The 11770-nt window shown below is 47.3% G+C and overlaps 1 protein-coding gene across 1 annotated transcript in view; it reads left to right on the top strand.

Moving 5' to 3' along the window:
- The window catches only part of PMS2 (PMS1 homolog 2, mismatch repair system component), a 124146-nt gene extending 112620 nt beyond the window's left edge, over window positions 1–11526 (top strand). Inside the window, exon 15 of the mRNA XM_078665148.1 lies at window positions 10524–11526. Coding sequence (XP_078521274.1) covers window positions 10524–10667 — 144 coding nt within the window. The 3' untranslated portion in view covers window positions 10668–11526. The remainder of the gene's footprint in view (window positions 1–10523) is intronic.
- The last annotated feature ends 244 nt before the right edge of the window (window positions 11527–11770 follow it).

An 11770-nucleotide genomic window follows, 5' to 3' on the forward strand; every position in this document is an offset into this window, starting at 1 on the left:
TGATAGTTCCCCAGTCTGTGGGTGTCTCTGCGCTGATCTGTCCGTGGAGGAGTCAAAGACCATGTTAATGTCCCCCCCCCAGTATTATGTGCCTATCTGGTGAGGCTGTAATGTCATCTAGTGCAGTGCGAAGGAATCTATCTTGCTGCTCGTTCGGACCGTAAATCGTTCCTGTCGTGAACAGTTGGGTTCCCAGCTTGAATCGGTAGGCCAGAAGTTGTCCTTTTTGCTCAGTAAGTTTGTGCAACACCTCTCCCTGAAAGGATTTGGATAAGAGGATAGCCACCCCGGCCGTTTTGGTTGTGTTGGAAGAGAAGAACTGTGTGGGGAAATGGCGGGACCGCAATCTGTGACAGTCCCCAGCCAGCAGGTGGGTTTCTTGAAGCAGACAGACGTCTGCTTGTGAGCCTTCCAATAAAGACAGAATCGCTCTCCTCTTTGTGGGATTATTCAGCCCCTTAACATTTAGGGTCAATACCTTCAGTACTGCCATCAAGTGTCGGGGTTACCTCCTTTGCTCATTAAATCTGAAGTGTGTGGCCTCGACAAGACATTCAACTTAGCTTGTGCGCCGAGACAGATATATGTGCATGCTCCTAAAACACTGGACAGGGTAGCCCCGAACCTCCCCCCCCCCTCAACATCCCCCTACCCAACTCCCAAAGTCCCCCTCCCCCCCAACACCTCCTCTTCCCCATTCTCTCAACCCACTACCCAACCCCGGAACCCGTCTTCCCCCCCCCCCCCCCAAACTCCCAACAACTTTTGAAAGTAGTCCCAGACAAGTCTGCGAAGACCAGTCCGTGGTGTGTTACCTTAGTGGACGTCCAGCCACACGTGTCTGAACCGTCGCTCCCACCCCCCCACCCCAAGCCAGCAGTAACAGCAATGCCAAGGTAAACTCCCCCCGGAGCACTTTCAAGCAGTCAGGGAGACTTCCCCCGGTCCTCCCAGGCCCTCGGCAGCTGTCCAGACCGCGTCCTCCATTTCAGCTCGGATGGTCGGAGACCTCGGCCTCCGGGATGTTCCTTGCGACCTCCTCCGCGCGACTCTATGCCATCCTCCATTAGTCGTGCGTCTTCTTCGCGGTGAGGGAGATTCCCCTTCCTCTGTGGTGATCCCCAATACTTCGCAGGTGTCTTCCAGGGACCGCAATTGATGGGTCTCTCCCTGCCACTTAAAGATAATACGGAAAGGGTGACCCCAGGAGTAAGGTGTTTCGTGTTGCCTGAGGAAGTCTGTCACTATCTTAAATGCCTTACGCCTCTGAAGCGTGATTGAGGAGAGGTCCTGGTACAGTGCCACGGGGTGACCGCGGAATGTGAATGAGCGCTCCTTCCGCGCCTCCGCCATTATTCTTTCCTTCAGCGGGAAGTCCGGGAGGAACGCCAGAATGTCCGGCGGGGGGCCATTCGCTCGTCTAGTGGGTCCCACCCTGTGCGCTCTGTCAATCCTGATAGGAAAGTCCGCCCCTTCCTCCAGCACAGCACGAAAGAGTTCCTGCAGGTACTTGACTATATCTGGGTTCTCCTCCGAAGATGGCACACCTCGGACCCGTATGTTGTTTCTGCGTGACCTGTTCTCCAAATCTTCAGTATGTAATTGGAGGTCCAGTTGTTGTTCCCTGAGAGTCAACACCTCCTGCTGCAGCAGAGTGATTTCCTCGTCCTGTCGGTGCGTGGAGCTCTCAACTGTGGCCACCCTCTCGCCCAAGCCGTCCACGTCCCAGCGCATTTCTCGCACCTCCCCTGCCACTTCCTGTTTCAGGGCCTGGAAGTCTTCCCTAAGTGTGCCAAAGAGAGATTCCAAAAATGATCTTGTGACCGGGGGTTCTGTTGAAGCACCAGAGTGCGACCCCCCCGCCGCTCCAGGTGAGGAGGGGGCCTTATCTCCTTTGTTTTGAGATCTGCTGAGCATCTCCGGTAGCGTGCCGCCGGTGCGTTTGCCACCCCTCTTACCGGCCATGTCGCTGGCTCTTCAACAGTCCTGATTGCCTGTTGCTGCCTATGATCCTCCTGGTCGGCTCCACTCCAGGCTACTGCTCCCAGACCGGGGCGAATGCCGGGCCACGCCACCCCCAAAGGTCGGAAATGATCCGCTCACCTGCCGCACTCCGGGCCGAGGCGGGAAGCCTATGTCTGTATTTCTGTTAGTGCCCCAAGCTCTGTGGCTCTAGGGCGATCAGTAGAGCAGAGTCAAGAGTGCTGCTCCGGTCTCCGGGTCTAGGCTCCGGCCGGGTCCCAGGGTCAAGGCCAGAACCTCACCAGCAGTCTTCTCCTTAGCCTCAGTGGGTCCCCTGCCGTTCTCCGGCTCCGCTCAGCGCCAGGGATTGTCTGTAGTGAAGATTGGGTGAAGGCTGCAGCACGGGGCTATGTAACCCCCTTACCGATTGTTCCGGTATGCCTGTGGCGGTGAGAGCTGTGTCGGAGGGGCTCCCTCTACTCCGCCGCAGGCCCCGTCCTGTCCCATGCGCGGCTTAGCTCCGTCGGGTTCCCGCTGATGAAGCTGCACAAACGTAACTGGTACCGGAGGCAGAGGGCGCCTCCGGTCGGCCAGGCACAGAGGGACTCCTCGCTCCAGCCGGTGTGCGTATGGCCCGCGGCGCTTCGGTCTGCCGTTCTTAGCCGCCCGCAAGGCCCGAAGAGGGTTCCCAAGCCGGGGACTCGCGTAGTTCCGACGCCGACTGAGCCGGTGTCCCAGGGCGAGGCAATCTCTGGGCTCCGGCAATCGGACCTGCTACCTCTGGCTCCTCGCTCGTCCCTCCGCTTGTACCTCCGACCTTATGTTGGTGAGCGGTCGCTCCGATTCGCCCCTCCGTCGCCTGAGCCGTGCACTTTCGGCAATTCCGGGTGCGAGCACCGGCCTCAGCTCACCGCCATCTTGTTCCCCGGGGGGTGGGGTGGGAGCTCTACGGACACTGCTCGGCGCCGGGTACCTGCTGCCGGGTCACCGGTTCGCCGCCACCGACCCGCACCTTTCGATGTCGCTGGCCGGACCACCGCTCTCCTGCTGCCTCGCCAATTGCTGCCCCTTCCGAACCAAGGAGCTGCGTCGGCTCCGGTCGGCACCAATCAAGTACTCCCGTCCTCCGACCTCAGCGAGTGTGTATTCCACGGGGCTCAACCGGTGTGGCCGACAGGACGCTGCTACCCCCGCCGTCTCAGCTCCATTGCGCGGCTCCGGGGGGAAGAGTTAGCGCAAAGTAGGGCTTGGGGCCTAGGAAGGGAACAGGAGCTCCGGAACACACGTCCTTCTACTCCGCCATCTTGGCCACGCCCCTGAATTAAGCCTTTTAACCAGAACAATGGGAATCTAAAAAGTACTGTGGATTCTTTTTTTCGTTTATTGGTCTTGTGGTAACTATATAAAATATACTTATTTTTTATATAAAACCGTGTGTGGTGTCCATTTGTAGTGTTGTCACTGGGTTACTGTATGCGATCACAAATGCTTAACTTGCAACGCCTCTGAGATAAAGCCTTGCTCCTCGTGCCAAGCTACCAAGGGGGTGGGCAGGAGTTATTTAGGAGTGTAATCCCCTTATCCTGATTAGAGGAGAGGGTCCCTATTTGTCACAAGTACCTACCTGTGCCAACTAGAGACCCCCAATTCTAACACTATGTTACCTGAGAAGTTCTATTTGTCAGGTTTGAAACTCCTTATGGGAGACCTAGATAATGGGTTGATAGAAGGTGTTTGACCATTTGTGAGAGTGGTGTGTTCCATCTTATATCATTGAGGGAAACATTTGGAATCCTGTTGTTCATAGTAGGATGAGGTGCGTTTAGATGTTTGCTCTTGCGTGAACTGCAAGATCAGTGGACAGTGCTTACTTAGTAAGTTGTCAAAGTCAGATTTAAGGAGTTTTCAGATTAGAGAAGTTCTTGTGGGTATTTGAGCAATTAATTATGATGGAAATATTGGCTCTACAGGGATCGCGACTGCCACAAATGACTTTGTATTAAGTTTGTTTGGAATATCTAAAGAGGAGTTCATATGATAGGCTGTAGGAGGGTGGTCTCTGAGAAGGATGTATGATTGAACAACTACTGCCGAAACCATGAATTCCTTAAACACGAAGGCTAAACAACGAGCAATGCCAAACAACTACATTGTTAATGAGTTCCTAAACCACGAAAAATATTTAAATTTCTCACACCCCCATTTTCCTTATTGGCTGAGGTCAGTGTATTCCCACAGACGCTGTGCCCCCGACGTTGCTACCAAGCTGGCAGGATGAAAGCTGGCTGCATCCCTGCGCTCCTCAGAGCCCTCCTGACTGGTGGCTGCAGTGCTAAGTGAATCATGCCAGGGGTCGGTCTACTGGTGAAGTACACGGCTCTAAGCTGAGGGGCGCCTAGACAAATGTCTCAGGACACGGCGGGGCGATGGGGCTGTACACAGAAAGCAGAGACATAGGGAAACACGGTGCTCCATATTTCTGTATATGAGGCTGTATGATAAACTGGAGAGATGTCAACAATTGAGCGATAAGGGATGAGCAGAACAGAATGTAAGTGCAGATAACAAGAATACCGCACAGCAACAGACAGTATTAGAAGCTTGGGTAAAGTGCTGCATTGTATATACAGCGATACCAAAGGGGATGATGGGCGGAGCGTTTGAGCAAATCAAACCGGTCCCAGGATGCTTGGTTCCGGTCCAGGGAAGACATGGCTTGGCAGTTCGGGCTGGACTGTTCCCATGAGGCACAGGGTCAGACGGATTTGCATATGGCCATGTCTGAACTGGGGTGGTGGATGAGCTAAAGAATGGTGATGGATTAAACCCAGATCAGTTGACTGGGGGTGAGTGTTTAATTTGCTCAAGCGCTCCGTCCATCATCCCCTTTGGTATCGTTTTGTTCGCCCTAAGATGGTAGGGTATGCCCAGACGTGGGTCCCTTGCTCACTGGATTCAAGATAGCCTGGCTGATGAGGATTATGAATCTGAAACCGGTCCCAGGATGCTTGTTTCTGGTCCAGGAAAGACATGGCTTGGCAGTTCGGGCTGGACTATTCCCATGAGGCACAGGGTCAGACTGATTTGCAAATGGCCATGTCTGAACTGGGGTGGTGGAGTGAGCTAAAGAATGGTGATGGATTAAACCCAGATCAGATGACTGGCGGGGAGTGTTTGATTTGCTCAAACGCTCCTTCCATCATCCCCTTTGGTATCGCTTTGTTCGCCCTAAGTTGGCAGGGTATGCCCAGAAGTGGGTCCCTTGCTCACTCTACCATTGGAATCAAGATAGGCTGGCTGATGAGGATTATGAATCTGAAACCGGTCCCAGGATCCTTGTTTCCGGTCCAGGGAAGACATGGCTTGGCAGTTCGGGCTGGACTGTTCCCATGAGGCACAGGGTCAGACTGATTTGCACATGGTCATGTCTGAACTGGAGTGGTGGAGTGAGCTAAAGAATGGTGATGGATTAAACCCAGATCAGTTGACTGGGGGTGAGTGTTTGATTTGCTCAAACGCTCCGTCCATCATCCCCTTTGGTATCGCATTGTATATACATCCACTCCCAAGCGACATCGCACATGGGTTGCGGGCTATGGGTTGCTAAAGACAGTTCCATAGCTCAGGAGGCCGGTGCATAGAGACCATGGGGACCCATTCCCAGATATTAGGCGCTGTTGTGTAAAGTTTGATAGTTGCATTGTGCGTATTTCCCTTTCAGCGTGGTTTACAGCACAGAGTGGGGAAGGTGGGCATCTGTCCAGCATCCCATCGATAGATGTAGTACATAGATCCATCTATAACTTGATTGTTCTGTGTGTGTGTATAAGGGCTGTGCAATCATGTCTTGCTGACCTGCTTTAGAAGTTATCTCTATTTTCTATTTTTGTATTTTCTTCATAGGTACTCGTATAAAAATGCATTTTCTGTATACAGTGCAATGTGAAACTGAAATCTATTTTTCAAAAGCACCTGTCTTTGTAAGTTTTCAGTATTGACAGTTGTGTCCAAATGCGCAGCAATTTACAGATTTGGCCGGTCAGTAATCTCTGGAGGTGAGCGCGCAGCCTTTTGTTCAAGGAAATGCCCAGCATAAGGCACAAGTGGCACTGGTGTTCTGTATGTCCCAAACAGACATCCATACCCATAAACAGTACTTCCGCCCCATTGGCGTAGGTGGTACCCTTTAGTTCGAAATAATAAACCTAACGCGTTTGGATAAAATCTGTATACCTGGAGGGCGGTATTGAGGCATTAGCATAGGGGAGGACATGATAATCCTAGAGCAGCAATTCAAACAGGTGAGTACTCTGATGCCAGAAATATATTATAGGACCACACAAATGACTATTATTATATAAATAAGCGCCGTATTTTAAGTGATGCCGGTCTACTCGTAAAGTACACCGCTCTAAGCTGAGGGGCGCCTAGACAAATGTCTCAGAACAGGGCGGGGCGATGGGGCTGTACACAGAAAGCAGAGACATAGGGAAACACGGTGCTCCATACTTCTGTATATAGGGCTGTATGATAAACTGGAGAGATGTCAACAATGGAGCGATAAGGGACGAGCAGAACAGAAGGAGTCATGTCAGAGGGGGTGCAGACGTGGTTTTCGTGGTTTATGTAAGTCGTTGTGAACGATGTCGTTGTAAAGGATGTCGTGGTTAACTGATTGGTCGTTGTTCGGGATTCGTGTTTCAGGTAATTCGTCATTTAAACTGCGTTGTTTAGGATGCTTCCCCTCTGAGAATGATATGCACATATTCAGGTTCACTTTGGTGATTTAGCAAGTACATCTAGCTAAATGAAATCCATTTGATGGGATATGTAGTTGTAACTAAGCTAATGGTTTTGGGATTGTAGATCTATCTGATATGTTAAGAAGTTATTGTGGAAGATGTGCTCAGAGTGACAGGATAATCTGAGGGTATTATTTGAAGAGGTCATGGAGAGGTTCAACATGAATATTTAAGGTGTTCTGTTGAAGATGGTTGTGATTATGCTCAAGTGTTTCTCAATGGGTTTTGCAGTTGGTTATTCCCCCTGCACTGATATTTTTAGATCTTCCAAGCTGAGAGTGAACTGCCGTCGGGGACTTGGCCATAAATATGATAAGCCGTGGCACCTCTGGAGAGTATTTGCCTTAATCATCTGTCCCACATGATTTATGACCTCTTTTACCATCTATCCTAATCAGAGTTAGAGTCCAGAGTCCCATATGTTTTAAAGTTATCTATTAATTGTCTCCAAGCCACCACAGCTTGAGGGGCTTTCTCATCAGTGCAGCAAATACAAATATGATGTTTCTTAGCAGTTCCCCATTCTATGCTCGGTACCCTACTTCTCATCCAACATACAGTGTAAATTGTAGGAATTTTTAAGACATCGTGCGTCCTCTAGGCTTCTTTATTATCCCCAGCAAGCATGCCGCAGGTGTCTGAGGAATTTCAATCCCTTTGATCTTCCCTATTCTCTGAAACACTTCCCTACAGAAATTCAGAACTTCAGCACAATGCCAATACAGGTGAAGAAAACCGGTGTCATCCTCTTCACAACAAACACATCTCGTTGGCTTATTAGGATCTATCCTGTGCGGCCCAATGGTAATTATGTGGGTACGATGCAAGTAATTAAAGTGCAGCAATTTGAATCTGTGATTACAGGACACCCTCTGCATCAAGCCGCACACAAGTTCCCAATCCTTATCCTCAATTGGATCACCCAGATCCCCTCCGATGTTAGGGAGGTTTAGTGGTATCCTCCTTAAGTGCCCTATTAAAGAGTGTGATTAGATGTTTACCCTCCCCCATCTATTCAGACCTCCTAACGTATGAGAGACAGGTGGCACAGCCAGGTATGTATTCAAATGTTCCTGACCGTGTTCTCCAACTTTGCGTTTTGCAGCAACTGCCCACGCCCCATCCGGAAGGTGTCCTGTGCATCTTGAAATTTAGGGAACAATTTCCCTGGGAAAGATCACTCGCTTGGTGGCATTCCCCCTCTTTCCACCTTACCAAGGACATAGCCCGTTCTGTGGCCCGGAAAGGTTCAAGATCCCAGATGTACAGTTCTCTGTCAAAGGGAGCCCTACATAATAACTTGTTGACTGCCTGTTCCCAGACCCTATCTGTGTACTGCACCAAATAGGGGACCGATTCATCCATTGACCATCCTGTACGCAGACGCAGTAAGGTGCGCTCACCAGTCAAACCCCCCCAGTATTCACTTCTCCCGTTTGTCGGCCTCAATTAACTATCAAGCTGCATGCTCGAGGTGTGCCGCATAATAATAAAGGTGCATGTCCGGCAGCTCCAGACCTCCCTCCTCCATGCCTCTTTTTAATACCGATAAAGCAACGAGGCCGTGCCTGCCAGCCCATAACAATGCAATCAGGAAACTATCAAGGCACTGAAAGAAGCCCCTCCTAAGAGGAACAATGAATTATGGATAAGATATAAACAGCTGGAAGAAAGCGTATCTTTGAAATGGTCGTCCCCCAATTACTGACAAAGGCAGCCTCTTCCACAAGGCTATAGACCCAGCTAAACCCCTCAGCACTCTCTGTATGTGTGCAACCCGTAGCCCCAAATAGCGTAATCCTGTTCTCTCCCAATGGATCCCGATATCAGGTAATTGCTCAGGCATAAGGTCTTATTAAAATTGACTCACAGACCAGAGACACAACCAAACTCCATTATAAATTCAAGCAAGCACGTAACCAATTCCACGGGCGTGTGAAGATCGATCAAAGCATCATCTGCATATAATGAAACAATGTTTTTTTATGGGAGTTTTATACAGCGTGAACTCGACCCAAAGGTATCAGAGCACTTTATATGAGCACCAGTTGCGTTACAAATGGACCCATTCATTTTGTTAGGCACAGGGATATTAAGTGATTGCCCAGAATCACAGGATGTTGAGCGTCCCTGCCCAGACTCAAACCCGCTTCCCCAGCTTCGATGTGGACTGCTTTAGCATATCCGCCCACCTGTATGCCCCAAAGTCTCTAGTTCCCTGCGCAATAATATCGCCTGGAGCTCCCCAGCCAAGGCAAACGAGTGGTGAGAGAGGACAACCCTGCCTGGTGCCTCTCCAGACCACCCATGCCTTAGAAAGTTCACCACCTACCTGCAGTCACCTCACAGGCAATCTATATAATAGTCGTGTCTAACCCAGGAACACTGGACAAAATCCCATCGCCGTGAGCACTGCCTTAAGATAAGGCCAGCGAACAGTATCGAAGGCCTTCTCTCGGTCTATTGGCAATGAGGCCATATCGCGGTCACTGCCATCGATTTCATGCAAGACATGCGCCAGTCTCCGGAGATTATGGGCCAAACTATAAGTTGGCATAAAGCTGCATTGATACTCGTGTACCAAGCCAGTCACCACCTCACGCAACCAGTTTGCGAGTATTTCCCATTTTCATTGAAATGTTGCAGCTTTTCTAAATTCAATTTAGACCACGCATTGTCCATATTGTATTCAGTTTGATTCATCTGCACTGCTCCCACAAATCAATCTGAGGGTACTAATTTAATTTTTAGCCTCCAATTTAAAATTCCTTCAGATTTACAGTACTTTTAAAAAACGTTAATTGTAACACATCAGCTTCTTTATTTATGTACACTTTATTACTCTGTTAATATTCTTTAATTTTCTAAGTTGTCACAGACCCTGGAGGAGGCTTCTTGGACCCACAAGAGTCCCCGGGATACAAGTTTGGGCACCACGGCTCTAGCTCACTGTAGTGGGATAGTGCTTAGGTGTGAAGGCAATATGACAAATAATAAAACTGTGCTCTGATTTGTTGAGAATGCAACACTTTTGATGATACCATGATTATTTAGCAGTTTGTATGATCTAATATGCGAAAAGAAGTATATAATAAACTTGTGGATCTGAGCAATAAGACATATTTTTTTCTGTGCTACTAGGAAAGCTGTCTATTTCTCTGTTGATTTTGCTACTCACTTGGAACTTAGAAAAAAAACGATTTTGGACTACTCTGTAAAGCAATTTGATGAGAGCCTTCATGGCAACTAATTTATGCTGACTTCATAGCATATCTTTTTTAATTTCGTAATAAATCTTTTACATTTATTTCTCTGATATAGAACTCAGTTATTGAGGTGACCCTTACTTGATTTACTGGGGACACATTGCCTTATGAAATGGAGATTTAACACCGTCTCTGATTGATCAACCTGTGGACTAGTTGAAGTACATTTTGGGGTGTTCAAATCTATGGGTTCACCACGTCCACAATGAAAGCAACCACAAGGTCTGTCAGTAGACCATCTATTATTCTATTGTAAAGGAACAGAGTCTTAGATTAGGGCTCTATGGTAAACCACACACTATCAGTTGTTGTGAAATTATATTTTTTTTATGAAGCCCGGTTTTAAACATCCATTGTTTGTCATTTGTATTATATGTTGCTTTTGGTTATGTTTAAAGTGCCAAACCTACCCCTTAAGTAATGTGTGTTGTAGAACCAAATACCTAGGAAGTCAGAACTTAATCATTGAATATTTCTCTGCTTCTTCATAAAGGTGATGATTGGAACAGCACTGAATGCCAATGAGATGAAGAACTTGGTTACTCACATGGGGGAGATTGAACATCCATGGAACTGCCCCCATGGTCGACCAACGATGAGACATGTTGCTAATTTAGACATGATAGCTCAAGAATAACTAGCCCTTGTGTATTTTATAGTAATCATTTCAATATTAAGGAAAGGTTACGGTTCACATTTTTTTCCTAATGGAAAGGAATATGTTTTTAGTGCTTATAATAAGCAATACATGCTTTATTTTTAAGAAGTCATGTTTTGTAACCTGGATTTAAAATATATGCAAACATAAACATTACTGAAGCAGCAATCCCAAAGTTTTATTGTATATTCATTATAAGAGATGGGCCGCTGTTGGTTTATATGGTCAATCACTTTAACGTTTTCAGCAGTCCATCTTTCTTTGTTGTTCATATATACCAGCAATGCAGAAATAAACATTTCCTCTGAACATTACACATTTTAAGAAATATTAAAATTCAAGACAAATGTGCATTCTTACTGTAAGTTTATGACTGTAATTTAATGGTAGAAATGTGCAAGGCTTTTAAAACAACAAATTTTATTTATTTTGTCCATTTATTTTATACCCAAAAATAATGTTCGTTTTTCTTTGACGCTATTACTTCCTTTAATGACAAAAGGTTTTGATCCGATAACACTTTATTAAATGGAATCTTGAAAAATGTTGCAATGTGTGATGGTTATAAGGATTTGCTATGGCTATAACATTTGCAGCTGTATGATAACTTATGGTCAACTGGCTATATTGTGATAACCACTGTCCAAACTATTTATAACTCAGCTGAAAAGGTCTTTTTGATCAGAAATATCCCCACAGAGTTGCACCTACTAAGTAAATGAAAACGAATACAGACAACCAGATTATCTCTTAAAAATACAAGTTTACTGCATTTACTTTAAAGAAGTTTATTTCATTGTACGTTAAATAAATTGACCCAGGCTTGTTTCAGGCAAAACATTGTAGTCTGTTTTCTTTGTGATCCAGTTTTATAAAAATGAAATATGGTCACCCCAGGTGTGTGCTGGAATTAATTTTTGTTACAATGTTTTTACCCAGAAGTCTGCTTGTTTTAGGGTTACAAGTGTAACTGCAACAAATGATGGACGGAAGGCTGAATGGTTCAAGCATTCTCCCCAGTCAAGAGATCTGGGTTAAATCCATTGTTCTTTTGCCCACTACGCCACCCCAGTGTGGACCCA

Source organism: Lissotriton helveticus, chromosome 10 (assembly GCF_964261635.1).
Source record: "Lissotriton helveticus chromosome 10, aLisHel1.1, whole genome shotgun sequence".
Taxonomy (NCBI): Eukaryota; Metazoa; Chordata; class Amphibia; order Caudata; family Salamandridae; genus Lissotriton; species Lissotriton helveticus.